The following is a 27,716-nucleotide window of genomic DNA, read 5'->3' as shown; positions in this document are numbered from 1 at the left end:
GTGCTCTCTTCTTGTGCTCTGGAGTATCTAATGGAGGATGCAGGGGTCCTAGTGTTAGATCTTGGCCTCTGACTGGGCCAGACATGGGATTGGAAGGGGTGGGAGTTCTGGACAAGCTCGCTTTTGAAATTGCTCTGACCCTTTGCTGTTGGTTGCCTCCTCTCATCTGCTTGCAGATCGAAGAGCACAGAATATGTGTCTGTGTTAGGAAACGCCCACTGAATAAGCAAGGTAAGTCCTGTTCAGTCAGGAAGAGGCTTCAGACTGACTAACGGGCCTTCTGTTTCCAGGGAGCACCCCCTGAAATACTCTCCTTCTGCAGAATTGGCCAAGAAAGAAATTGATGTGATTTCCATTCCTAGCAAGTGTCTCCTCTTGGTACATGAACCCAAGTTGAAAGTGGACTTAACAAAGTATCTGGAGAACCAAGCATTCTGCTTTGACTTTGCATTTGATGAAACAGCTTCGAATGAAGTTGTCTACAGGTTAGTCCCTTGCATCCATTTTTCCCTCCTTGTGCCCTTCCATCCCCTTTTTTTGTGGGACATCGTGGTAACACTACTCACAGACGTGCTGAATTCTGAGGCTCTTCCTCGCTTCTTGTGTTTTCTTTGGTCACACCCTTTGGCAGCTTAGTGGCCCATCCTTGAGTGGATACTGAATGAGGTATCACCCGTTACGTGCTGAGGCAGGGCTGGCCAGGCTCCAGGGGTTCTTCCTGTGCCTTATGCAGCCACACCATTGCCCACTGGGGTTCACAGATTTGGGGAACTCCAGATCTGCTCTATCTGCTTTTTTTTTTTTTTTTTTTTTTGAGACGGAGTTTTGCTCTTGTTGCCCAGACTGGAATGCAGGGGCACAATCTCGGCTCACTGCAACCTCTGCCTCCCAGGTTCCAACGATTCTCTTGCCTCAGCCTCCCACGTAGCTGGGATTACAGGCGCCTGCCATCACACCTGGCTAATTTTGTATTTTTAGTAGAAACAGGGTTTCGCCCTGTTGGTCAGGCTGGTCTCAAACTCCTGACCTCAGGTGATCCGCTCGCCTTGGCCTCCCAAAGTGCTGGGATTAAAGGTGTGAGCCACTGCACCTGGCCCCAGATCTGCTCTTTCTAATACAGCACCCAGTACCCTCATAGGGATATTTACTTATTTTATTTATTTTTATTTATTTGTTTTTTGAGACGGAGTCTCAGTCAGTCTGTTGCCCAGGCTGGAGTGCAGTGGCGAGATCTCAGCTCACTGCAACCCCCACCTCCCGGGTTCAAGCAATTCTCCTGCCCCAGCCTCTCAAGTAGCTGGGATTACGGGCACGTGCCACCACACCTGGCTAATTTTTTGTATTTTTATTAGAGACAGTTTCACCATGTTGGTCAGGCTGGTCTCAAACTCCTGAGCTCAGGTGATCCACACACTTCGGCCTCCCAAAGTGCTGGGATTACAGGCGTGAGCCACTGTGCCCAGCCAGTAGTGTCTCTTCTGCTGGAAGCTGAGCTTAGGCTTTCATGCTGTGTCTCCAGGGTCAGAGGAAAGGTCAGATGGCTTAGAGTATGGGCCATCAGCTTGCTTCTGGGTAGTCAGCCCAGTGATCCCCCAACACCCATCCCACTGCCAGTTTGCTAGGAGTATTTCAGATTTGTAAAGTGGGGTTGGGGTCAGGTGGGACCACTGAGGCAGGAGAGGAGTGCTATTCTTAGAAGGAGGAATCGACCCTAGAACTCTGCAGTGGAAGGGTGGCAGGACATGTTCCAGGGAGCACAGTTTGGGAACAGATACAAATACTCTACCCCTCTTCTAGGTTCACAGCAAGGCCACTGGTACAGACAATCTTTGAAGGTGGAAAAGCAACTTGTTTTGCATATGGCCAGACAGGAAGTGGCAAGACACATGTGAGTATTGAGGCCTGGCGGGGAAAGAGCCTTTCCATTGTGCACTCCTGGCTCCCTATAAAGGGAGACAATGAGTTTGTTAAGAAAGGCCCCTTGTTACAGATGCCCCATCACCAGATAGCCTTGCCATGTCAGATGCAGGGAGGGGCTTTAGGTCCAGCCTTCTGGCTTTGTTGTGGCCCACTGTGGTGAAGGAGCCAGTAGTGCTCTGCTCTAGGCCAACAGCCCTTTTCCATGGTCTTCTACCCCTTCCCTTTGCAGACTATGGGTGGAGACCTCTCTGGGAAAGCCCAGAATGCATCCAAAGGGATCTATGCCATGGCCTGTAAGTACTGTGTACTGCTGCTTCAGGGTTGGGCACCAAAAGGCAGGTTGTTTGCTTAGCAAAGTTCTCTCCCTCAGCCCGGGACGTCTTCCTCCTGAAGAATCAACCCTGCTACCGGAAGTTGGGCCTGGAAGTCTATGTGACATTCTTCGAGATCTACAATGGGAAGGTAGCTGGCAGGAAGCCCCTTGTTTACACTGTTGGGGCCCAGCACTTTTTAAAACCTTGAAGCTGGCTAGAAGTTGAGGCCAAAAACCTATTAGCTGTCAAGCCACTGATGGGCCACCCTGCCCTGGCATACACATGTAGGTGGTTTAATCTGATGGTGAGATGGCACCTAAGTTCAACAAGTATGGCAAGAATGCTCCTCAGGGTGCCCTTTCAGGTGCAAGGTTTGCCTGTGTGTGTCCTGACCTCCCTCAGCCGACCTTCTTCATCCCTTCTTCCCCGATTGTGCACATTCAGTCTCATATTCATTCTTTCCCTGCCCGCACCACCATATATGTCTTCCACCCCTCACTGTATTCACTGTGTGCTTCTGCAGAGTTGCTTTCCCTAGAGTGGGATCTAGATAATAAAAATAGCTAATATTTATCATTAATAAGATATTAGGGGCCAGGCGTGATGGCTCACACCTGTAATCCCAGCACTTTGGGAGGCCAGGCGGGCAGGTCACCTGAGGTCAGGAGTTTGAGACCAGCCTGGCTAACATGGTGAAACCCCATCTCTACTAAAAACACACAAAAAATTAGCTGGGCATGGTTAGGGGCACCTGTAATCCCAGCTACTCGGGAGTCTGAGGCAGGAGAATCGCTTGAATCCAGGAGGCAGAGGTTGCAGTGAGCCGTGATCACACCATTGCACTCCAGCCTGGGCGATACGAGCGAAACTCCGTCTCAAAATAATAATAATAATAATCATAAGATATTAGGAGCTATGCACTATTCTAAGCACTACCTGTCTCAGCTTTACAGATGAGATGCAAGGCTAGAGTGGTTATTAACTTGCCCAGGCTCACACAGCTAGTAAGCTACCAGAGTCACAGCAAACTGAGGCAGTTCGGCTCAGATCCCAAGTATATTGACCTCTGCTAGGCTGACATCCGCCAGCTCATATTCTCTGCCTTTCCTGCTGCTGGCTCTTGTCTGAGCTGGGCAGGCTAGTAGGAGGAAGCAGTCGGGTGGGGTGCCGGGTGCCCAGTGGCCTTAGCCTCATTCCCCCTGCCTGGCACAGCTGTTTGACCTGCTCAACAAGAAGGCCAAGCTGCGCGTGCTGGAGGACGGCAAGCAACAGGTGCAAGTGGTGGGGCTGCAGGAGCATCTGGTTAACTCTGCTGATGATGTCATCAAGATGATCGACATGGGCAGCGCCTGCAGGTGAGAGTCCTGGTGAGGGGAAGGAGCGACCTTCTCATGTCTGGTTTATGAGTAAAGTCTAGCTCTGAGCACATTTCTGTTTACACAGAGTGCTGCTTTGCCCAGTTTGGTAAGGGCTGCGAAGGCCTCTGCTTTACGGGGTCTCAATAAGACATATGACCCCAGGGCCAAAGGCTTATCAGAACCAAGTCAGGTCAGGCACAGTGGCTCACACCTATAATCTCAGCAGTTTGGGAAAATGAAGCAGGAGGATCACTTCAGGCCAGGAGTTAGAGGTTGCAGTGAGCTGTGATCGCACCACTGCACTCCAGTCTGCATGGCAGAGCAAGATCCTGTCTCAAAAAAATAAAAATAAAAACAAGTCAAAGTGTTACCCCAAAGGCATGCTTCCTGGCTTCTTTGGGTTCTCCTTGCTCTTCCCTCCCTTTGTGGTGGAAGTTGGGAGCTCTGGGTCTGTTCTGGGCTGGAAGTAATGGGGTCATACCCCCTCTGCACAGAATTAGGGGAGCACTTTTCCACTAGGGCTGTAGACATTGGTACAGTGGGGCGCTAGGCAGCTATAGAGGCCCAGGGAGGGGGGTGCCCTCTACAGGGTCCTCAAGTTCTGGCAGGTGGTTCATGACAGCTTCCCCCTTCCCTTTGGGCCCTTTAGCAGAGGGAATTTATCCTTCCCCGTGTCCTTCTAGGGCTCCAGGTCTGACAAAGGCCCTAGTCCAGAATCCAGTACTAATTTGGCTGCCAGGAAAATGTATTAGGTCCAGAGCTGGAGGGAGAATTGCTACCCAGGGAGGGCAAGATGGAAGCCTGGGACAGGAAAACAGGACTTCTTCGCCTCCTAACCTGTGTCCCTCCCTTCCTAGAGAACTTCTGTGGACTTGGGTGCCATGGGGGCTGGTGACCACAGAATCTCATAACCTTTCTTTACCACAGAACCTCTGGGCAGACATTTGCCAACTCCAATTCCTCCCGCTCCCACGCGTGCTTCCAAATTATTCTTCGAGCTAAAGGGAGAATGCATGGCAAGTTCTCTTTGGTAGATCTGGCAGGGAATGAGCGAGGCGCGGACACTTCCAGTGCTGACCGGCAGACCCGCATGGAGGGCGCAGAAATCAACAAGAGTCTCTTAGCCCTGAAGGTAGTGGGGCAGCTAGAGCTGGTTGGCCGGGAGAGCTGCTGGGAAGGGATGGGGAGGGATCAGTGCAAGGAAAGAAGGGACCTCAGTTGTTCCTGCTGCCCCCCACAGGAGTGCATCAGGGCCCTGGGACACAACAAGGCTCACACCCCGTTCCGTGAGAGCAAGCTGACACAGGTGCTGAGGGACTCCTTCATTGGGGAGAACTCTAGGACTTGCATGGTGAGTAGGGTCACTTTGAAGGTGATGGTACAGGAGGAGACAGAGTTGCTTTCCACGGAGACACTTAGTCCTGTCCCTGGGCTGGAAGCTCAGCACTGCTGGCTGCCTGGGTTTCCAGGCTGTACCGTGACTGGGCTTCCAGACCCTGCTTTAATGCACCAGACTCCTTGTGGCCTAACCAAGCGTGGAGGAAAGGATCTATTCCCTTTAAGATGTGTAGGTGCAGCTCTTGGTTTGGGAGAGGTCATTCCTGCATTACCTGATGAAAAGGGGGTTCCAGAATTCGGAAGATGGGCCTTTGGGTCAGCAGGAGAGGGAAGTCCTTGTCTTTTCCATGGCCTCCCTCAGGTTCACTGGCTCCCAGCCTAGAAAATAGAAATAGCCTGGATCATAAGGCTGTGTCCTTGAATGACTTCCTCTTTCCTGTTTTATCCCCAAACCCCTGTATGTGAGATCTGCCATCCTTCCCCTCAAGAGAATATTCTCCCCTACCCTTTGGGTAGGAGTCCTTTCATGAGGAAGGTGGGATTTTCTGACTAAGCTCTACCTAAGGCATTATCCTTTGGCCTAAGGGAACTGAAGTTTCCAGCAGAAGCCACAGAGCTTTAAGATAGGACCTTGGGCTGGGCGCGGTGGCTCACGCCTATAATCCCAGCACTTTGGGAGGCCGAGGCAGGTAGATCACAAGGTCAGGAGATAGAGATCATCCTGGCTAACATGGTGAAACCCCATCTCTATTAAAAAATTTAAAAAAATTAGCCAGGTGTGGTGGCAGGTGCCTGTAGTCCCAGCTACTCGGGAGGCTGAGGCAGGAGAATGGCGTGAACCTGGGAGGCAGAGCTTGCAGTGAGCTGAGATCGCGCCACTGCACTCTGGTCTGGGCGACAGAGTGAGACTCCGTCTCAAAAAAAAAAAAAAGAAAAAAGAAAAAGATAGGACCTTGGTAGCAAGACTATCTCAGTGAAGGAATAATGAAGCAAAAGATAATTAGACGTGTCTTTGAAAGCAGGAAACCAATGTCTGAGGCACCTTAATTTGCAATGCCCATGGGGCAAGTGTCCTAGCACAGCGCGGTGCTAAATGACTCCTCCCACCAATACCATGTGGGTCTCCGAAGCTTGAAGAAACACCCTGACTGGAGGCCCCTCGGGGACAGGCTATGTAGCATCCCCACCGCGCCTCTCAGCCTTTAATCACCCACCCCTCTTTTGCAGATTGCCACGATCTCACCAGGCATAAGCTCCTGTGAATATACTTTAAACACCCTGAGATATGCAGACAGGTACTAGTACCTACAGCTAGGTGGGATGCGGAACAGGACTGGGCAAGGGAAGGGCAGTGATGAGAGGGGAGGAGGCTCTGGGGCCTCAGGGCCTACTGTATACTCCTCTGTGACTCTGAACCTGAGGCTTGGGAGTTCCGCCATGATGCTAGGTCTGTCCCAATCCTCTCCGGGCCCTGCTGGAGAGTCAGCTGGGTGAGGGGCTTTTCCAGTCCAGCTTTAGTTTTCTCTCTCCTTGGCTGAAGGCAAGGTTGCCATTCCATCCCCTTGGAGCCTCAAGCCTCGAAGCCTGGGCGGTGCCGCATTCCTCTGGTGAGTACCAAGGGGGTGCTGTGGGATCTGAGACCTCCTTGTTTCCTCAGGGTCAAGGAGCTGAGCCCCCACAGTGGGCCCAGTGGAGAGCAGTTGATTCAAATGGAAACAGAAGAGATGGAAGCCTGCTCTAACGGGGCGCTGATTCCAGGCAATGTAAGGACCAGGATGGGGCCAAGCAAGACAGAAGTGTGGCCTGCTGAGGCGGCACCTGGGTCACACAATTGTCTTTCTTTTTGGCCCTCTCAGTTATCCAAGGAAGAGGAGGAACTGTCTTCCCAGATGTCCAGCTTTAACGAAGCCATGACTCAGATCAGGGAGCTGGAGGAGAAAGCTGTGGAAGAGCTCAAGGAGATCATACAGGTAGGCAGCTGGCCCTGGACAGGGAGCTGGATGCAGCACGGCCCTCAGTATGCTCCACACCATTCCCAGAACATGACCTGGGCCTTGTTCCCACAGGTATTCACATAGCAAGAAGCAGCCCTCTACACCAGCACTCTTTAATTCTTTGCCTGTTAACCCAGCTGTTCTTCTAATTATCACAACCCCTTCTGCAGGTTGGCACACATAGGCTTTCTGACATCACACTAACCAGAGCTAGTCTCTCCTCCACGCTCCTGATAGAGGATTTGAAGGGTGATCCATATGCAGGGATCTTGTCTTGTGTTTTGGTGAATGTTGCAACTCTTGTGCTGAATCCAAGGGCCAAAAAACATGAAGTATAGGTAATAGGCCCTAAGGGTATGACTTGAGATCAATCCTGTCTCTTCCATTAACAAACTGATTTCCTTGTGAAATTCATTTAGCCTCACTGGGCCTCAGTTTTTGCATCTCTGAAATGGTCAAGGTAGGATGGTTGTATTTGAGCGTTCAGTAATATGCTTATAAAGTGTCAGCACAGTTACCCAGTGTGTGGTCAGGGTTCAGTAACTGGTAGGTGCCCCTGCTACTGTAATCCCTACTGTGGAAGAGCAAGTGACTGGGAGGCAGGAATTTACGTCCCAATGGTGGGGCGCTCAGAGGATTGCAGAGAAGGAAGGAAGAACTTGGGGCAGGTGTAACTGAGGAGGGACTGTGAAGGGTAAGTGCTCAGGCCTCTCCTCCCCTTCCTGGAGTGCTCAGGGGTACAGAGTTTTGTAAGCACATGGCACTTTCAGGATGAATGAGAGGCTCACCGTGGTCAGAGCAAAAGGAGTGAACGGGTGATGGAGGGTAGTTAAGGCTGTGGACAGGTCAACAGGGATCTGATCTAGAGTCTTCTAGATGGTTCATCTCACAGGCCTGGACTGCATCATGAGGAAGCCTTTGGAGGGTGTTAAGCAGAGTGGTGACATGGGCATGTCAGAGCTTTAGATATATCATATGGCCACCATGTGGAGCCTGGTTTGGGGGCTTGGGAAAAGCAAAGGTAGAGGCAGTTAGGAGATTGTTGGAAAGGGTTCAAGAAAAACTAGTGCCAGCCAGGCGCAGTGGCTCATGCCTGTAATCCCAACACGTTGGGAGGCCGAGGCGGGTGGATCATGAGGTCAGGAGTTCGAGACCAGCCTGGCCAACATGGCGAAACCCCATGTCTACTAAAAATACAAAAAATTAGCCGGGTATGGTGGCGGGCGCCTGTAATCTCAGCTACTTGGGAGGCTGAGGCAGGAGAATTACTTGAACCAGGGAGGCAGAGGTTGTAGTGAGCCAAGATCGTGCCACTGCACTCTAGCCTGGGTGACAGAGCAAGACTCCATCTCAGAAAAAAAAAAAGAGAGACTAGTGCCTAGACCAAGCTGTGTCTGTGTTCATGGGATTGGAATGAGGGCATGAGATTCATGAACCATTTAGATATACAAGCATGAAAATCTTACAAGGTACCCCCCAAAATATGTACTCTCTCTATATATATATGTTTTTGAGACGGAGTCTCACTCGTCACCCAGGCTGGAGTTTAGTGGTGCAATCTCGGCTCACTGCAGCCTCCACCTCCTGGGTTCAAGCGATTCTCCTTCCTCAGCCTCCTGAGTACCTGGGATTACAGGTGCGTGCCACCATGCCTGTCTAATTTTTTGTATTTTTAGTAGAGATGGGGTTTTACCATGTTGGCCAGGCTGGTCTTGAACTCCTGATCTTAAGTGATCCGCCTGCCTCAGCCTCCCAAAGTGCTGGGATTACAGGTGTGAGCCACCATGCCCAGCCTATATATCTGGTTGGTTTTTGTTTGTTTGTTTGTTTGTTTGTTTGTTTTGGGGCGGGGATGGAGTTTCGCTTTTGTCCCCCAGGCTGGAGTGCAACGGCACCATCTCGGCTCACCACAACCTCCACCTCCCAGGTTCAAGCAATTCTCCTGCCTCAGCCTCCCAAGTAGCTGGGATTACAGGCATGTGCCACCACGCCCAGCTAATTTTGTATTTTTAGTAGAGATGGGATTTCTCCATGTTGGTCAGGCTGGTCTCGAACTCTCTATCTCAGGTGATCCTCCAGCCCTGACCTCCCAAAGTGCTGGGATTACAGGCGTGAGCCACCACGCCCAGTCGTATATCTATTATTTAAAAAGAATCATTTGACCGGGCGCAATGGCTCACGCCTGTAATCCTATCACCTTGGGAGGCTGAGGCGGCCACATCAACTAAGGTCGGGAGTTTGAAACCAGCCTGGCCAACATGGTGAAACCCCGTCTCTACTAAAAATACAAAAATTAGCCAGGCATCGTGGCAGGCATCTGTTATCCCAGCTACTTGGGAGGCTGAGGCAGGAGAATCACTTGAGCCCAGGAGGCGAAGGTTATAGTGAGCCGAGATCGTGCCACTGCACTCCAGCCTGGGCAACAGAGCAAGAGTGTCTCAAAAATAAAATAAAATAATCAGTTGGCCAGGTGCAGTGAGTCATGCCTGTAATCCCAACACTTTGGGAGGTCAAGGAAGGAAGATCACTTGAGCTCAGGAGTTCGAGACCAGCCTGGGCAACATGGCCCCATCTCTACAAAAAATAAAAATAAATAAATATCCCAAAGGTGGTGTGTGCAGCAAAAATTATAATAAAAAGAACCTGGGGTAGGGATAGCATTAGGGGATATACCCAATGTAAATGACCAGTTAATGGGTGCAGCACACCAACATAGTTCATGTATACATATGTAACAAACCTGCACGTTGTGCACATGTACCCTAGAACTTAAAGTATAATAATAATAAAAGAAAGAAAGAAAAAAACCATTTAGGGAGCAGAATTGAGGAGGATTTGGTGACAAGTAGGGTGAAAGAATAAAGTCACTCGGGCTGGGCGCGGTGGCTTATGCCTGTAATCCCAGCACTTTGGGAGGCCAAGGCAGGCAGATCACAAGGTCAGGAGATCAAGACCATCCTGGCCAACATAGTGAAACCCTGTCTCTACTAAAAAATAAAAAAAATTAGCCTGGTGTGGTGGCGCGTACCTGTAGTCTCAGCTACTCGGGAGGCTGAGTTGTATATCTGTTATTTAAAAAGAATCATTTGACTGGGCGCGATGGCTCACGCCTGTAATCCTAGCACTTTAGGAGGCTGAGGCAGGCAGATCAACTAAGGTCGGGAATTTGAGACCAGCCTGGCTAACAAGGTGAAATCCTGTCTCTACTAAAAATACAAAAATTAGCCAGGCATGGTGGCAGGCACCTGTAATCCCAGCTACTTGGGAGGCTGAGGCAGGAGAATCACTTGAACCCGGGAGGCGGAGGTTGCAGTGAGCCGAGATCACGCCACTGCACTCCAACCTGGCGACAGAGCAAGACTCCGTCTTAAAGAAAAAATAAATAAATAAATAAATTAGCTGGCTATGGTGGCGTGTGCCTGTAGTCCCAGCTACTCGGGAGGCTGAGACAGGAGAATCACTTAAACCTGGGAGGCGGAGGTTGCAGTGAGCCAGGATCGCACACCACTTCACTCCAGCCTGGGTGACAGAGCGAGACTCCATCTCAAAAAACAATAAAAATAAAATCACTCAAATTTCTAGCTTGGGCATCAGGACCAATGATGTTATTCATTTGACATAAGAGATGGGGATAAGCTTGGGATAGGAGGCCGGGAGTGGTGGCTCAGGCCTGTAATCCCAGCACTTTGAGAGGCCGAGGCCTGTGGATCACCTGAGGTCGAGAGTTCGAGATCAGCCTGGCCAACATGGAGAAACCCCGTCTCTACTAAAAATACAAAATTAGCCGGGCGTGGTAGCACATGCCTGTAATCCCAGCTACTTGGGAGGCTGAAGCAGGAGAATCCCTTAAACTCAGGGGGTGGAGGCTATGGTGAGCCGAGATCACGCCATTGCACTCCAGCCTGGGCAACAAGAGCGAAACTCTGTCTCAAAAAAGAAAAAAAGAAAACGAAAAAAACAAGCTTGGGGTAGGAAGAGGGTGAATTCAAGCTAAGGATTTCCTTGGGGAGAGGGTGAACAGCCAGGGTATGGGTCATGGACCAGAGGTAAAGCATCTTACTCAGGTGTCTGCATTGCAGTTGGTAGGACCCCAGGAATGATTTGCTAAATGGTTATTGAACTGACAAGGTCCTCCCTGTGTTGTAGCAAGGACCAGACTGGCTTGAGCTCTCTGAGATGACCGAGCAGCCGGACTATGACCTGGAGACCTTTGTGAACAAAGCGGAATCTGCTCTGGCCCAGCAAGCCAAGCATTTCTCAGCCCTGCGAGGTGGGTGTGGCTGGATGGGGTGCAGGTGGATGATGGTGGCCTCTGCTGGCTCTTGGGCAGCTGCAGGTGATGGCAGCTCTGCCCTGAGTGAATGGGGGCTCCTCAGACTCTTCACTAACCCCATATGTACCGCTACCCTTTCTTCCAGATGTCATCAAGGCCTTGCGCCTGGCCATGCAGCTGGAAGAGCAGGCTAGCAGACAAATAAGCAGCAAGAAACGGCCCCAGTGACGACTGCAAATAAAAATCTGTTTGGTTTGACACCCAGCCTCTTCCCTGGCCCTCCCCAGAGAACTTTGGGCACCTGGTGGGTCTACGCAGGGTCTGAGCTGGGACAGGTTCTGGTAAATGCCAAGTATGGGGGCATCTGGGCCCAGGGCAGCTGGGGAGGGGGTCAGAGTGACATGGGATACTCCTTTTCTATTCCTCAGTTGTCGCCCTCGCGGGAGGAAGGAGCTCTTAGTTACCCTTTTGTGTTGCCCTTCTTTCCATCAAGGGGAATGTTCTCAGCATAGAGCTTTCTCTGCAGCATCCTGCCTGCGTGGACTGGCTGCTAAAGGAGAGCTCCCTGGGGTTGTCCTGGCTCTGGGGAGAGAGACAGAGCCTTTAGTACAGCTATCTGCTGGCTCTAAACCTTCTACGCCTTTGGGCCGAGCACTGAATGTCTTGTACTTTAAAAAAATGTTTCTGAGACCTCTTTCTACTTTACTGTCTTCCTAGAGATCCTAGAGGATCCCTACTGTTTTCTGTTTTATGTGTTTATACATTGTATGTAACAATAAAGAGAAAAAATAAATCAGCTGTTTAAGTGTGTGGAAAGGGCCTGGGATGAGTCTGAGCCTTTTGGGACTAAGGACATGACTGTACCTTTGGCCTCTGGGTAGTACTGATTCTGTACTCCTTCCAGGAGGCCATATCCACGCCTACAATTCCAATGACAAGCTGAAGACTCCTGTGACTTGTTTGATGTCTATGAGATGCTTACTAGGCCTGGGAACAGAAACTCTTAAGTAGAAGGAAGATGGCCGCCGGGCACGGTGGCCCACGCCTATAATCCCAGCACTTTGGAAGGCCAAGGCGGGCAGATCGCAAGGTCAGGAATTCAAGACCAGCCTGACCAACATGGTGAAACCCCATCTCTACTAAAAATACAAAAATTAGCTGGGCATGGTGCATGGTGGCACGCACCTATAGTTCTAGCTACTCAGGAGGCTGAGGCAGCAGAATTGCTTGAACCCGGGAGGCGGAGGTTGCAGTGAGCCGAGACTGCGCCACAGCACTCCAGCCTGGGCGACAGAGTAAGGCTGTCTCAAAAAGAAAAAAGGACCAGGTGTAGTGGCTCACACCTGTAATCCCAGCACTTTGGGAGGCCGAGGCAGGTGGATCACCTGAGGTCAGGAATTCAAGACCAACATGGTGAAACCCTGTCTCTACTAAAAATCCAAAAAATTAGCCGGCCGTGGTGGCGCATGCCTGTAATCCTAGGAGGCGGAGGTTGCGGTGAGCGAAGATCGCGCCATTGCACTCCAGCCTAGGCAACAAGAGCGAAACTCCGTCTTAAAAAAAAAAAGATGGCACCCTATTACAGTCAGCCCAGGGCCTGTTAAAAGATTCTGTGGGGTTGAGGCCAGGAGTCTCCCTGATTGAGGGCTCCCTGAACACACATTTGCTTAAAACCTTTTAGTGATACCTCATTACCATTCACACAAAGGCTGAAGAAAGCACTTAACTTGCTGGACAGGGAAGGATCCAAAGGGAAACACCAATTTGGTCTTGAAAAAAAGTCTGTCCAGTGGACTGAGGGCCCAGTCATAGGGCATGAACAGTTTAGGAACTGGAGAACTCTATATTCCATGTCATTGAGCATGGATTATCTGAATGGTAATGAGGTGCCACTAAAAGGTTTAACCTAGGAACCATACAAGCAAATGTGTGGGAAGCCCTCAGTCACAGAGACTCCTGGCCTCAAGCAATCCTCCTACCTCGGCCTCCCAAAGTGCTGGGATTACAGGCATGAGCCACTGCACTATGCCAGAAGTTCACTTTTATTTCTAGTTTGAGTCTTTTAATCGCCAAAGGGTATTGGATTTTGTCAAATGCTTTTTCTGTGTTTTGAAGTGATCAGGTGGTTTTGTTTCTTCCTTTACTCCATTTGTTTCTTCCGTTACTCCTTTACTCCATTAATATGGTATATTAAACCTGGGAAAACCAAGTAAATACAATGTGGTGAGTAGAACAATAATTTGCTCAAATATTTAGTGCCATTTAAATATTTATTGAGTGAGGCCGAGGCGGGCAGATGGCTTGAGCTCAGGAGTTCAAGACCATCCTGGGCAACAAAATGAGACTCAGTCTCAGCTGGGTGCTGTGGCTCACGCCTATAACCCCAGCACTTTGGGAGGCCAAGATGGGCAGAAAACAAGGCCAGAGTTGGAGACCAGCCTGGCCAACCTGGTGAAACCCTGTCTCTACAAAAATGAGCTGAGTGCTGTGGCTCACGCCTATAATCCCAGCACTTTGGGAGGCCAAGATGGGCGGAAAACAAGGCCAGATTGGAGACCAGCCTGGCCAACCTGGTGAAACCCTGTCTCTACAAAAATGAGCTGGGCGTGGTGGCGCATGCTTATAATCCCAGCTACTCGGGAGGCTGAGGCAGAAGAACCGCTTGAACCCAGGAAGCAGAGGCTGCAGTGAGCTGAGGTCGCACCACTGCACTCCAGCCTGGGCAACAGAGCAAGGCTCTGTCTCAAAAACAAAAAACAAAACAAAAAAAACCCAATCTCTACAGAAAATACAAAAAGGAGCCAAGCGTGGTGGCATGTGCCTGTGGTCCCAGTTCCTTGGTAGGGTAAGGTGGGAGGATGGCTTATGCCTGGGAGGCAGAGGTTACAATGAGCCGAGATTGCGCCGTTGCACTCCAGCCTGGGCGACAGAGTCAGTCCCTGTATCAAAAAAAAAAAAAAAAGGCTGGGCACGGTTGGTCACACCTGTAATCCCAGCACTTTGGGAGGCCGAGGCGGGCAGATCACAAGGTCAGGAGATCAAGACCATCCTGGCTAACATGGTGAAACCCCGTCTCTACTAAAAATACAAAAAAAAAAAAAAAATTAGCCAGGAGTGGTGGCAGGCGCCTGTAGTCCCAGCTACTCAGGAGACTGAGGCAGGAGAGTGATGTGAACCCGGGAGGTGGAGCTTGCAGTGAGCTGAGATCGTGCCACTGCACTCCAGCCTGGGTGACAGAGCAAGATTCTGTCTCCAAAAAAAATAAAATTATTGAGTACTTATTAAATAGCAAGCATTATTCTATGTATAGGTGTTAGAAATATGGCAGTGAATAAGACTAAGTTTCTACCCTTATGCACATAGTATTTCAGTGGAGAAAACAGATAATGTGCATGTAAACAAATGATAGGTAGTAAGTGGGTAGAGAAAGATGAGAGAGTGTTGCTGCTTTAGAAAGCAGACTCAGAACTGTGGCCTGAACAGTATAATGAGACCCTGTGTCTAAAATTAAAAAAAAAAAAAAAATGCCGGGCGTGGTGGCTCAAGCCTGTAATCCCAGCACTTTGGGAGGCCGAGGCAGGCTGATCATGAGGTCAGGAGATCGAGACCGTCCTGGCTAACATGGTGAAACCCCATCTCTACTAAAAATACAAAAAATTAGCCAGGCGTGGTTTTGGGCACCTGTAGTCCCAGCTACTCAGGAGGCTGAGGCAGGAGAACGGCATGAACCCGGGAGGCAGAGCTTGCAGTGAGGCAAGATCGCGCCACTGCAGGCTGGGCAACAGAGTGAGACTCCGTCTCAAAAAAAAAAAAAAAAAAAAGAAAACACTACACTTCTGCTCTACATTCCTTTCCAGCCAACAACCTAATTCTCTTTCCCCTTTAAAGTCATACCTCTCAAAATAATTGTCTACATACATTGGATTTTTTAACTTCCCATTCTATTTCAAGTTTTTTCCCACTATACTGTACAGAAACTGCTCTCGCCAATATCACCAAGGACTTTCAGGTTACTAAATCCAATAATCACCTTTTTTTTTTCTTTGAGACGGAGTTTCGCTCCTGTCGTCCAGGCTAGAGTGCAGTGGCGTGATCTCAGCTCACTGCAACCTCTGCCCCCCAGGTTCAAGGGAGTCTCCTGCCTCAGCCTCCAGAGTAGCTGGGACTATAGGTGTCCACCACTGCACCCAGGTAATTTTTGTATTTTTAGTAGAGATGGGGTTTCGCCATGTTGGCCAGGCTGGTCTCGAACTTCTAACCTCAGGTGATCCACCCCCTTGGCATCCCCAAGTGCTGGATTACAGGCGTGAGCCACCGCACTGGCCTAATAATCACTTTTTAGTCTCATTTTAACTAGCATTCACAGCAGCATTAAGCTACGGCAGCACCCTGTGCTGGCTTTCCTCTAGTCACTCTAATTTCTCTTTCTGTGTCCTTTGCCAGCTATCTTTCTCTATCTGGCCTTGAAATGACAACATTCCTTTGTTTTTTGGGGGGGTGGGGATGGAGTTTCGGTCTTGTTGCCCAGGCTGGAGTGCAATGGTGCGATCTCAGCTCACTGCAACCTCTGCCTCCTGGGTTCAAGCGATTCTCCTGCCTCAGCCTCCTGAGTTTCTGGGATTACAGGCGTGTGCCACCACGCCTGGCTAATTTTGTATTTTTAGTAGAGCCGGGGTTTCGCCGTGTTAGTCAGACTGGTCTCAAACTCCTGACCGCAGGTGATCTGCCCATTTTGGCCTCCCAAAGTGCTGAGATTACAGTCGTGAGCCACCGCACCCAGCCGAAATGTAGATATTCCTAAAGCCTTGGACCTATGTTTTTTCTTGTATTTCTTTCTTTCTTTTTTTTTTTTTTAATAGGCAGATGGAGAGGCTGCTTAGGTCAATTCTTTTCTTTTCTTTTCTTTTCTTTTGAGACAGGGTCTTGCTCTGTTGCCCAGGCTGGAGTGCAATGGCATGATCATAGCTCACTGTGACCTTGAATTGCAGGCTCAAGCAATCCTACAGCCTCAACCTCCCGGGCAGCTAGGACTACAGGTGCATACCACCATGCCTGGCTCCTACATATTTTTTTTTTTGAGATGGAGTCTCGCTCTGTCGCCAGGCTGGAGTGTGATGGCGTGGTCTTGGCTCACCGCAACCTCCGCCTCCCGGGTTCAAGCAATTCTCCTGCCTCCCAAGTAGCTGGGACTACAGGTGCGCACCACCACACCCAGCTAATTTTTGTTTTTGTTTTTGTTTTTTTTTGAGACGGAGTCTCTCTCTGTCGCCCAGGCTGGAGTGCAGTGGCGCTATCTTGGCTCACTGCAAGCTGCGCCTCCTGGGTTCATGCCATTCTCCTGCCTCAGCCTCCCGAGTAGCTGGGACTACAGGTGTCTGCCACCACGCCTGGCTAATTTTTTGTATTTTTAGTAGAGACGGGGTTTCACCGTGTTAGCCAGGATGGTCTTGATCTCCTGACCTCGTGATCCGCCCGCCTCAGCCTCCCAAAGTGCTGGGATTACAGGCGTGAGCCACCGCGCCCAGCCTGATTTTTGTATTTTTAATAGAGACGGGGTTTCAACATGTTGGCCAGGATGGTCTTGATCTCTTGACCTCGTGATACACTTGCCTCAGCCTCCCGACATGCTGGCATTACAGGCGTGAGCCACCACCCCGGCCTCCTACATATTCTTTATAAGAAATGTTAAACACTATACTTTAGGGATCATTTCTATAGTTTGTTGCTAGGGAAGTTTCTCTGAACATGTACAGCACTGCACAAAAATCAAATCAAAATGGATTAAAGACTTAAATCTAAGACCTCAAACTATGAAACTACTACAAGAAAACACTGGGGGAAATCTCCAGGATATTGGTCTGGGCAAAAATTCCTTGAACAATACCCCATAAGCACAGGCAACCAAAGCAAAAAATGGACAAATGGGATCACATCAAGTTAAAAAGCTTCTGCACACCAAAGGACACAATCAACAAAGTAAAGAGACAATCCACAGAATGGGAGAAAATATTTGTAAACTACCCATCTGGCAAGGGATTAACAACCAGAATATTTAAGGAGCTCAGCTCTAAGCAGGAAAAAACTAATAATCTGATCAAAAAATGGGCAAAAGGTTTGAATAGACATTTCTCAAAAGAAGACATACAGATGGCAAACAGGCATATGTAAGGTGCTCAACATCACTGATCATCAGAGAAATGCAAATCAAAACTACCATATCATCTCACCCCAGTTCAAATGGCTTATTTCTAAAACACAGGCAATCACAAATGCTGGCGAGGATGTGGAGAAAAGGGAACGCTCGTACACTGTTGTTGGGAATGTAAATTAGTACAACCACCATGGAGAACAGTTTGGAGGTTCCTGCACTGCTGGGTATATACTCAAAAGAAAGGAAATCAGGTTGGGCGCGGTGGCTCACTCCTGTAATCCCAGCACTTTGGGAGGTGTAGGCGGGCAGATCACTTGAGGTCAGGAGTTCAAGACCAGCCTGGCTAACATGGTGAAACCCCATCTCTACTACAAATACAAAAATTTGCTGGCATGGTGGTCCATGCCTGTAACCCTAGCTACTTGGCAAGCTGAGGCAGGAGAATTGCTTGAACCCAGGAGATGAAGGTTGCAGTGAGCCAACATCGCACCACTGCACTCCAGCCTGGGCAACAGAGCGAGACTGTCTCAAAAAAAATTAAAATTAAAGTTAAAAAAGACGAATGGCGCCAGGCGTGGTTGCTCACGCCTGTAATCCTAGCACTTTGGGAGGCTGAGGTGGGCAGATCACCTGAGGTCAAGAGTTCAAGACCAGCCTGGCCAACATGGTGAAACCCCATCTCTACTAAAAATACAAAAATTAGCCAAGCATGGTGGCGCATGCCTGTAATCCCAACTACTCAGGAGGCGGAGGCAGGAGAATTGCTTGAACCTGGGAGGCAGAGGTTGCAGTGAGCTGAGATCATGCCACTGCACTGCAGCCTGGGTGACAGAGCAAGACTCCGTCTCAAAAAGAAGAAAAAAAATATGAATGGATAAAATGTGGTACATATGCACAATGGATTACTATTCAGCCGTAAAAAAGAATGAGATCCCGTCATTTGCAACATCATGGGTAGAACTGAAGGTCATTATGTTAAGTGAAATAAGCTGGGCACAGAAAAACACACTTATGCAAAGAGAATCGCATGTTCTCACTTATTTGTGGGATCTAAAAATCAAAACAATTGAACTCATGGTCCTAGAGAGTAGAAGGATGGTTACCAGAGGCTAGAAAAGGTAGTGGGAGGGTAGGGGGAAGTGGGGATGGCTAATGGGTACAAAAATAAAATATCATAATAAATAAGACCTACTATTTGATAGCAAAACAGGGTGACTATAATCAATAATAACTTGTGTATTTTATTTTTTTGAGACAGAGTTTTACTCCATCACCCAGGCTGGAGTGAGTGCATTGGTGCCATCTCGGCTCACTGGAACCTCCACCTCCCGGTTCAAGTGATTCTCCTTCAGCCTCCAGACGGAGTTGCTGGAATTACAGGTGCCCGCCACCACGCCCGGCTAATTTTGTTTTGTTTGTTTGTTTTGTTTTGAGACGGAGTTTCGCTCTGTCGCCAGACTGGAGTGCAGTGGTGCGATCTCGGCTCACTGCAACTTCCAGCTCCCTGGTTCAAGCGATTCTCCTGCCTCAGCCTCCCTGAGTAGCTGGGATTACAGGTGTGCGTCACCATGCTCAACTAAATTTTGTATTTTTTTAGTAGACACGCGGTTTCACCATGTTGGCCAGGCTGGTCTCGAACTCCTGACCTCGTGATCCGCCCGCCTCCGCCTCCCAAAAGTGCTGAGATTACAGGCGTGAGCCACCGCGCCAGGCCTAAAAAATTTTTTTAATTAAAAAATATATATCCTTCTAGCTCAGAAAAAAAAGTTAGCTGATCCCTCCTTTATACTCTCTTCCTAAGTTCCGTTCATTCTGGTGGCTTTAATTACCATTTATAAGCCAACGATTCCCAAAATAACATCTTCAGTGCAGATCCCTTATAAGGATGACCAGTCATTAATATTCAGCTTCCTATCTGTTAGTCCCACTCAACATGACTTAGCAAGATCTCAAAATGAACGTGTCCAGTACAGCTCCTACCTTAGCCTACCCCATCTCAGTAAATGGCCCCAATATTTATCCGATTGATCAAGTGACAATCTTAGGAATCCTTGACACCGCCCTCTCCCTCAATCCCCATGTCCAATCTACCACCAAACCCTTCAAAACAAAACCCAAGTCCACACTCGTTTCCAATTCCATTGCCTTCCACTCTTTTTCAACGCAGCCGCACCCACATCTCATCCTAAACGACCGCAGCAGCCTCTGAAACTAGTCTCAACACGCCCAGATCTGCCGACGCCGCAGACCCCCTTCCCCCAGCCCAAGGTCGGAGGCGAGTCGCCGGGGGTCGGCAGAGGTCGGCAGCGGTCGGCAGCCTGCGAGACCCTCCCAGGCTCGTGGCCCTAGGCGCGGCAGCTGACACGTAAGTCTCGTCGCCCGACGTTGTTTCGGCGCTCAGAAACAACGTAAAGTAAAGGGGCGGGGCAGCGTTTTACAAACCGAACCGTGAATCTTTGCGGTTTCTCTTTCCAGCCAGCGCCGAGCGATGGGTGAGTGTCGCTCTGCATTGAGGCGGGTGATGGGAGGTTGAGCTCAATCAGGCCCCATCCTGCTTCACAGCCTACTGAGGAGTCCAGACGCCCCGACCCCCGGCCAGGGACAGCCACGAGGAGTGGTGGCCCTCGGGTTTCGGCCGCCCAGCCCGTCTCTGGGGGCTGCGAAGGCTCTGGGCTCCGGGTTCCGGGCCGCGGGCTGCGGGCTCCGAGCGGCGCCAACATGGCTGCCGCGAGGAGGAGGCCCCGGCCTGGCCGCACGTGTATGATGACAACTCGGTAATGCTGCATACTCCCGAGTGCGCGGTGGGGAAGCCAACCTTGGAGAGCTGAGCGTGCGACCGGCCCGGCGCGGGGGTCTCCGGGAGCTGGCGAGTCTCTAGCACCGAGTCACAGTGGCTCAAGCTTCCTTCCCCGCTTCCATATGCAGGCATCTCTCGGGACAACTGGCACAAGCGCCGCAAAACCGGGGGCAAGAGAAAGCCCTACCACAAGAAGCGGAAGTATGAGTTGGGGCGCCCAGCTGCCAACACCAAGGTGGGTGCGAGCGTGGGCCTGTCCGCCTGGGACGTCGCCTTCCCCCGCTCTCCAGCGTGCTCGGGTCTTTCCGTGTGACAGTTGTGCGTTCTTTCTTGGGCTCTGATTTCTCTGTAGTAGGGCCTGGGTGTCCTGTCCCCCTTTAGCTGTTGGATAAGTAAGTACCAAAGAGGGAATGCTCCCTCAGGCCCCCAAACCTGGAGCTTAGGGTTTCAGAGAGAAGGATACTGTGTGGGGACTTGAGCTTCTGGAGAGGGTGGCGCCTCGCGTAATAGTCAGAAGCCTAGTCTTGTTTTTTTTTTACAGAGGCTTAATTTTCAGCATTTTCCTCTTGGAGGCAAGTAGGGTGATGAAAAAGAATCCTTAGGCGTGGTTGTGGCCGTCTTGGTCACCTGTGTGCCACTTGCCAATGCAAGGACTTGTCATAGTTACACTGACTGTTGCCTCCTCCCGGCCCAGGTTCCTCTCCCTCACTTGCCTTGCTCTCCTTGGTAACCTAGTTCCTGTAACCTTGTGTTTTCCAGATTGGCCCCCGCCGCATCCACACAGTCCGTGTGCGGGGAGGTAACAAGAAATACCGTGCCCTGAGGTTGGACGTGGGGAATTTCTCCTGGGGCTCAGAGTGTGAGTGAGGCCCTTTGGGAGTGGGTGGGAAAACGCACCTAAACGGTCTTAAGATTCACCAAGTGGGCCTGGCGCGGTGGCTCACGCCTATAAGTCCAGCACTTTGGGAGGCCGAGGCGGGCGGATCACCTGAGGTCAGGAGTTCGAGTCCAGCCTAGGCAACAGAGCGAGACTCTCAGTAAAAAAAAAGATTCAAGTGCTTTTAGCAGGTAGTCTGTGGCTTAGACCAAGGCATTTGAAGTTTCTCCTTGCTGAAAGATCTTAAGGTAGCTGGGGAGTTCTCTCCACCCAGGCTGTCCTGCTCCAATCTCTTTTTTTGAGATTGGGTCTCTGTTGCTCAGGCTGGAGTGCCAGTGGCGTGATCTTGGTTCACTGCAGCCTCCGCCTCCTGGGTTGAAGTGATTCTCCTGCCTCAACCTCCCAAGAAGCTGGGATTACAGGCGTGTGCCATCACACCCAGCTGCTTCTGTATTTTTAGTAGAGACGGGGTTTCACCATGTTGGCCAGGCTGGTCTCAAATTCTTGGCTTTAAGTGATCCACCCGCCTTGACCTCCCAAAGTGCTGGGGTTACGGGCGTGAGCCACCGTGCCCGACCTGCTCTGATCTTTCTGAACTCTGCAGCCTGAGAGATTGGGGCTGGTAAAGACTGCGGGTTGCCAAACATAACTAGAAACGTGGGTTAGGGGGTTGTGGAAGACGAACTGATGCCCCGTGGCTTGTAAAGGCTGAGAGTTCCCTTATTTCTCCTTAAGGCCTCATGGGGCTGAAGAACCTGGAGGAGTGTGCCAGGGCCATTTGTCCTCCAGTTTACTTGATGCCAAATTTCTCCTGTGAGCAGGTTGTACTCGTAAAACAAGGATCATCGATGTTGTCTACAATGCATCTAATAATGAGCTGGTTCGTACCAAGACCCTGGTGAAGAATTGCATCGTGCTCATCGACAGCACACCGTACCGACAGTGGTACGAGTCCCACTATGCGCTGCCCCTGGGCCGCAAGAAGGGAGCCAAGCTGGTGCGTGTTACTTCCCTGTAGGGGTTGTGGGGAGGGCAGCCTGACTCCAGCCTTCTCGTGATGAAAACTCTGTCCAGTTCTGCTACTGAAGGGAGAGAGATGAGAGCCTTTTAGGCTGAGGAAGGCCAGCACTGGGGTGTGCAGGGTTCGAGAAAGCTCCCAGGGTCTGCCTTCCTTCCCTGAGCTCATATATTTGTATCCCCTTTTCAGACTCCTGAGGAAGAAGAGATTTTAAACAAAAAACGATCTAAAAAAATTCAGAAGAAATATGATGAAAGGAAAAAGAATGCCAAAATCAGCAGTCTCCTGGAGGAGCAGTTCCAGCAGGGCAAGCTTCTTGGTGAGAAGGCTGTTGTGTTGGAGGTGGGGAGTCGCAGAGATTGAGTGTGCCGAGGCACTTTTCCCTTGTCTCAGTTCCTTTGACTGCCAGCCATGCGGTCTAAAGGGTTCACTGATAACAGGCTGCAAGCACAAAGGGGAACGTTTGGTCACCCTATTCGTATGAAGCTGAAATGGGAAGCATTGGGTAGAAGAGTCTGTATAGGCCCGTGCTTGGAGTCTTTGTATTTGGGGAAGTCTCTGCCCAGGCTGAGGGGGCTGTCTCAGTGATGAAAATTTTGTCCAGTTCTGCTACTGACAGTAAGTGAAGATAAAGTGTGTCTGAGGAGACAGCTGGCTTCATGCTTGCCCCCAGGGTACCTGAACCCACAGAGATTCTTAAGGGGGTGGAGAGGTTTGGGTGGGGCCACCTTGTCGTTGTGCTAAGGATCACCTACTCTCTTGCAGCGTGCATCGCTTCAAGGCCGGGACAGTGTGGCCGAGCAGATGGCTATGTGCTAGAGGGCAAAGAGTTGGAGTTCTATCTTAGGAAAATCAAGGCCCGCAAAGGCAAATAAATCCTTGTTTTGTCTTCACCCATGTAATAAAGGTGTTTATTGTTTTGTTCCCACATTTGTGTTGCCTGAATATATGACTGTTTTCTCTGCTTTATTTCCTTGCCCTGCAAAACTGATCTGGGTGGGTGGCTGCAACCCCTTGCCTTAACCTCTACCTCCTAATGTCCTGATCCAGGCTCACCACACTGTAAAGTCCCTGTTCTCAACTCCATGTCCCTGAAGGCCAGATTTATTATGTGGGCTATGTCTATAGTGGGAACATTTCTCACCACATTTTGGTGGGGATAGGGATGTGGCAGAGGCTATGAGGGGGTATCCCAACCTTGGGGTTCAGCAATATTGTGCTGGCTGAGTCATGATTAGAATCTCAGGCTATATTGCTTATAAAAAATTTTAAGGATCTTGTACCCACTGTAAGATTAACAGTGATTTCTGCCTTGCTTGGTCTCCAAGGGTCACTTCTTTGACTTAAACTTGCCCTGTCAAACACTTATCTTTAGTCCTGACCTGCCTGACTTCTGCACTTGGATTTTTTTTTTTTTTCTTTTTTTGAGACAGTCTCTGTCACCCAGGCTGGAGTGCAGTGGCATGATCATGGTTCACTGCAGCCTTTACATCGGGGCTCAAGTAATACTGCCTCAGCCTGCCAAGTAGCTGAGACAATAGGCACTACACCCCTTTTTGTTTGTTTTTGTTTTGTTTTGCTTTTGAGACAAAGTTTTGCTCTTGTTGCCCAGGCTGGAGTGCAATGGCGTGATCTCGCCTCACCGCAACCTCTGCCTCCTGGGTTCAAGGGATTCTCTTGCCTCAGCCTCCCGAGCAGCTGGGGTTACAGGCATGCGCCACCACACCTAGCTAATTTTGTATTTTTAGTAGAGACAGGGTTTCTCCCTGTTGGTCAGGCTGGTGTTGAACTCCTGACCTCAGATGATCTGCCTGCCTTGGCCTCCCAAAGTGCTGGGATTACAGGCGTGAGCCACCGTGCCTGGCCTATACCCATTTTTTTAAATTTTTTTTTTTGGTAGAGACAGGGTCTCACTTCATTGCCCAGGTCTTGAAATCTTGGGCTCAAGCAATCTTACCACCTTTGCCTCCCAAAGCGCTAGGTTTCAGGCATAAGCCACCACACCCAGCTTTGCACTTGGGTTTTTTGTTTTTCGAGACAGAGTCTGGCTCTGTTGCCCAGGCTGGAGTGCAATGGCGGGATCTTGGCTCACCACAACCTCCACCTCCCAGGTTCAAGCGATTCTCCTGCCTCAGCCTCCCAAGTAGCTGGGATTACAGGCGTGCACCATCATGCCCGGATAATGTTGTATTTGTAGTAGAAACGGGGTTTCTCCATGTTGGTCAGGCTGGTCTCAAACTCCCACCCTCAGGTGATCTGCCCACCTCAGCCTTCCGAAGTGCTGGGATTACAGGTGTGAGCCACCGCACCTGGCCTGCTTTTTGGGTTTTTTTTAGATAGTCACTCCGTTGCCTAGACTGGATTACAGTGGTGTGCAATCTCGGCACACTGCAACCTCCGCCTCCTGGGTTCAAGCAATTCTCATGCCTCAGCCTCCTGAGCAGCTGGAATTACTAGGTGTGCACTGCCATGCCCAGCTCACTTTTTTTTTTTTTTTTGTCCTTGAGGCATTTTATTTGTAAATATATGTATTACATCCCTAGAAAAAGAATCCCAGGATTTTCCCTCCTGTGTGTTTTCGTCTTGCTTCTTCATGGTCCATGATGCCAGCTGAGGTTGTCCGTACAATGAAATCAAACTGGCGGGATGGAAGCAGATTATTCTGCCATTTTTCCAGATCTTTGAGTTGCACATCAAATCTGGGGCTGATCGCTCCACACTTGTTTAGCCTGCCTGTGAGGTTCACAACAATTTTCCCAGCTCTGTGATCATCAGTGATTTCAAATTCGCCCATGTAACCATGCTTCATCATCACAGTGAGAAACTGGACGATGACTTTGCAGCATGGCCTAAGAAGCACCTGGCGTTTGCCTCTCTTTTCGGCATTGTTGATGCTCTTGAGAGCATCTGCCAGGGCATTCATGCGCACCATTGTGACGGCGTGGAAAGATGGCGGAAAGAGGACGGGAGGGGAGAGCGCACGGAGTTATGGGCCACTTTTTGTATTTTTAGTAGAGAGGGTTTCACTGTTGGCTAGGGTGGTCTCCAACTCCTGTCCTCAAGTGATCCACCCGCCTCGGCCTACCAAAGTGCTGGGATTATAGACATGAGCCACTCGCCCAGCTTTGTGCTTGGATATTTTAATAGGGCTCCCAAAGGCCAGCATTTTCAAAACTGAGCTCTTGTCTGCCCCCACCTGCCATGTTCCTCAGTTTCAAGAGTCAGGATCTCACACTAGGCTGGAGTGCAGCGGATCGATCATTGTTCACTGCAGCCTCAATCTACTGAGTAGCTGGGACTACAGCTGTGGTGCAGGGCCCAGAATAATCATTTTTTTTTTTTTGTAGAGATGGGGTTTCATGTTGCCCAGGCTAATCCTGAGCTCCTGGCCTCAAGCAATGCTCCTGCCTTGGCCTTCCAAAGTGTTGGGATTACACATGTGAGGTACTGCACCCCACCAAGATTATATTTTTAATGCAACAGCTTCCTATCTCATCAATGAAAATCCTTACCAAGTATTACGACTTGATGTGACTTAGCTCCTTCTATAGTGACTCCCTCCATCAACCACACAACCATCCTAGCTTACTGAACATACATGTACACGTGCTATTCCCTTTGTTAGGCACGCTCCTTCAAATATCCACTTGGGGCTGGACACTGGGCACGGTGGCTCATGCCTGTAATCCCAGCACTTTGGGAGGCAGAGGCCAAGGCAAGAGGATTGCTTGAGGCTGGGAGATTGAGACCAACCTGGGCAACAAAGTGAGACCCTGTTTCTACCAAAAAAAACCCACATGGTTCATTCCCTCCAGGTCTTTGCTATGCCATCCTAGTGAATTCTTGCCAGATCACAATATTCTAAGTTGCAGTCGCCCCTCTGAACTGTCTTACACTTCGCCTATTTTTTCTCTTTATTCCTTAATCTGACAAAGTTTGCTCTTTTCCCTTTGGAATGGTACTCCAGGGAAACAAGGATATTTGTTTCCTGCTGTGTCTCTGGCACCTGGAAAAGTGTATGGACATATACTGGGTACTCAAATATATGCAAGATTAATTGGGAAAAAAGTCTTGAGACTTTATTAAATTTGAAGTTTGGCCAGGCATTGTGGCTTACGCCTGTAATCCCAGCACTTTGGGAGGCCGAGGCAGGTGGATCACTTGAGGTCAGGAGTTCAAAAACCAGCCTGGCCAACATGGTGAAACCCCATCTCTACTAAACATACAAAAAATTAGCAGGGTGTGGTGGCATGTGCCTGTAATCCCAGCTACTTGAGAGGCTGAGGCATGAGAATCTCTTGAACCTGGGGAGGTGGAGGTTGCAGTGAGCCAACATCTGTCCATAAAACCAGTGGGTTCTTTCTCTAAAGTCTTGAAATCCATCCATTCTCCATTTCTACCACCTTCACAGATGACCATTCTCACCATGGAACAAGGCTTGTAAAAGCTGCAGAAAAAAAAAAAAAAAACTCAAATACCTCGTGAATGAATGGCCATCATTGTGGGGTGCTACTGTCTCCACATTATAGATTTGGAAACTGAGGCTTAGAAATATTCACTATTGGCTAGACGCGGTGGCTTACGCCTGTAATTCCAGCACTTTGGGAGGCTGAGGCGGGTGGATCACCTGAGGTAAGGAGTTAAAGACCAGCCTGGCCAACGTGGTGAAACCCCAGTCTCTACTAAAAATACAAAAAATTAGCCGGGCATGGGGGTGGACACCTGTAATCCCAGCTACTCGGGAGGCTGAGGCAGGAGAATTGCTTGAACCCAGGCGGTGGAGGTTGCAGTGAGCCGAGATCAGGCCATTGCACTCCAGCCTGGGTGACAGTGCAAGATTCCGTCTCAAATAAATAAATAAATAAATAAATAAGAAATATTCACTATCCCATGGACATACAGATGGAAAGAAGCAAAGCCAGCATTAGAATCCAGTCAACTGACCCTGCCAGAGGCTGGAGTCTACTCACTGCACTCTAGTGTCCCCCCTCTGTCTTCCTCCTCTGTTCTGGCATTTATCCTGTGGCCTTAATATTCAGTTTTGGCCTTCACTGATTTCTTTAGGTGAAGACTGGGATTTAAAAAGCAAGAATCGTATAGGAGCATAGTTTTATCACAATTCCAATGTAGTGCTCTGTGGCAGACTGTTTCCAGAAGACTTTTTTTTTTTTTTTGGAGACAGAGCCTGGCTCTGTAACCGAGAGCTAGAGTGCAGTAGAGTGATCTTGGCTCACTGCAACCTCCACTTCCCAGGTTCAAGCAATTCTTGTGCCTCAGCCTCCCAAGAAGCTGGGATTACAGGCATCCACCACCACACCCAGCTAATTTTTGTATTTTTAGTAGAGATGCGGTTTCACCATGTTGGCCAGGCTGGTCTTTAACTCCTGGCCTCTGGGGATCCGCCCACCTTGGCCTCCCAAAGTGCTGGGATTACAGGCGTGAGCCACTGTGCCGAGCCACAGAAGGCTCTTTACTTACATCAGCCGAGTGCCCCCAGCACTGCAGGCCCACCATGGAGATGGGCCTAGGCTTCTACTCGTAAACTGTACTTTTTCCCCCTGTGTGGTTGGTGGGAGTGGAGAAGAGCTTGGCACACTGAAGTCCAAATGCTAGGTCTAGGGTGGGTGGTGGATGGCTGCCTTCACATCTGACTTTAATCAGCCTCCAAGACAGATT

The 27,716-nt window shown here is 49.8% G+C and overlaps 3 protein-coding genes, 1 long non-coding RNA gene and 4 other non-coding genes across 11 annotated transcripts in view; 6 read left to right on the top strand and 2 right to left on the bottom strand.

Moving 5' to 3' along the window:
• The window catches only part of KIF2C (kinesin family member 2C), a 28,788-nt gene extending 16,798 nt beyond the window's left edge, over positions 1-11,990 (top strand). For 3 of the 4 annotated variants that reach the window (XM_001151337.7, XM_009456117.5, XM_001151208.6), the window contains 13 exons: positions 177-231; positions 323-485; positions 1,798-1,888; positions 2,150-2,213; positions 2,291-2,382; positions 3,447-3,589; positions 4,520-4,724; positions 4,833-4,943; positions 6,158-6,225; positions 6,588-6,693; positions 6,787-6,900; positions 11,071-11,194; positions 11,343-11,990. In XM_001151337.7, coding sequence (XP_001151337.1) covers positions 177-231; positions 323-485; positions 1,798-1,888; positions 2,150-2,213; positions 2,291-2,382; positions 3,447-3,589; positions 4,520-4,724; positions 4,833-4,943; positions 6,158-6,225; positions 6,588-6,693; positions 6,787-6,900; positions 11,071-11,194; positions 11,343-11,425 — 1,419 coding nt within the window. In that variant the 3' untranslated portion in view covers positions 11,426-11,990. Of the gene's footprint in view, positions 1-176; positions 232-322; positions 486-1,797; positions 1,889-2,149; positions 2,214-2,290; positions 2,383-3,446; positions 3,590-4,519; positions 4,728-4,832; positions 4,944-6,157; positions 6,226-6,587; positions 6,694-6,786; positions 6,901-11,070; positions 11,195-11,342 lie in introns of all 4 variants that reach the window. The other variant, XM_063781280.1, reaches the window with a different exon arrangement.
• On the bottom strand, positions 4,592-5,292 carry LOC129137045 (uncharacterized). The gene is made up of 2 exons (XR_008539189.2): positions 5,203-5,292; positions 4,592-4,759 (listed from the first exon to the last, which is right to left on the bottom strand). It is a non-coding gene; the product is annotated as an uncharacterized LOC129137045 (long non-coding RNA).
• Positions 11,991-19,708: 7,718 nt separating the features above from the next.
• RPS8 (ribosomal protein S8) lies at positions 19,709-22,968 on the top strand. Its single transcript, XM_513132.6, has 6 exons — positions 19,709-19,840; positions 20,274-20,380; positions 20,905-21,004; positions 21,844-22,019; positions 22,230-22,359; positions 22,806-22,968. Exons 1-6 carry the CDS (start codon positions 19,837-19,839, stop codon positions 22,913-22,915), a joined length of 627 nt encoding a protein of 208 aa, XP_513132.1. The 5' UTR covers positions 19,709-19,836; the 3' UTR covers positions 22,916-22,968.
• Positions 20,104-20,183, top strand: LOC112207296 (small nucleolar RNA SNORD55/SNORD39). The gene has a single exon (XR_002941727.1). It is a non-coding gene; the product is annotated as a small nucleolar RNA SNORD55/SNORD39 (small nucleolar RNA).
• Positions 20,720-20,823, top strand: LOC112207305 (small nucleolar RNA SNORD46). Its single transcript, XR_002941736.1, has one exon. It is a non-coding gene; the product is annotated as a small nucleolar RNA SNORD46 (small nucleolar RNA).
• Positions 22,073-22,142, top strand: LOC112207304 (small nucleolar RNA SNORD38). Its single transcript, XR_002941735.1, has one exon. It is a non-coding gene; the product is annotated as a small nucleolar RNA SNORD38 (small nucleolar RNA).
• LOC112207303 (small nucleolar RNA SNORD38) lies at positions 22,620-22,688 on the top strand. The gene has a single exon (XR_002941734.1). It is a non-coding gene; the product is annotated as a small nucleolar RNA SNORD38 (small nucleolar RNA).
• A 504-nt stretch (positions 22,969-23,472) lies between the features above and the next one.
• LOC129137041 (small ribosomal subunit protein uS8-like) lies at positions 23,473-25,016 on the bottom strand. The gene has a single exon (XM_063781298.1). It carries the CDS (start codon positions 24,970-24,972, stop codon positions 24,580-24,582), a length of 393 nt encoding a protein of 130 aa, XP_063637368.1. The 5' UTR covers positions 24,973-25,016; the 3' UTR covers positions 23,473-24,579.
• Positions 25,017-27,716: the final 2,700 nt, after the last annotated feature.

This window comes from Pan troglodytes, chromosome 1, assembly GCF_028858775.2.
Source record: "Pan troglodytes isolate AG18354 chromosome 1, NHGRI_mPanTro3-v2.0_pri, whole genome shotgun sequence".
Taxonomy (NCBI): Eukaryota; Metazoa; Chordata; class Mammalia; order Primates; family Hominidae; genus Pan; species Pan troglodytes.
Note: the sequence above shows the minus strand (reverse complement) of the source record. Positions and strands in the feature narration are given on the sequence as shown.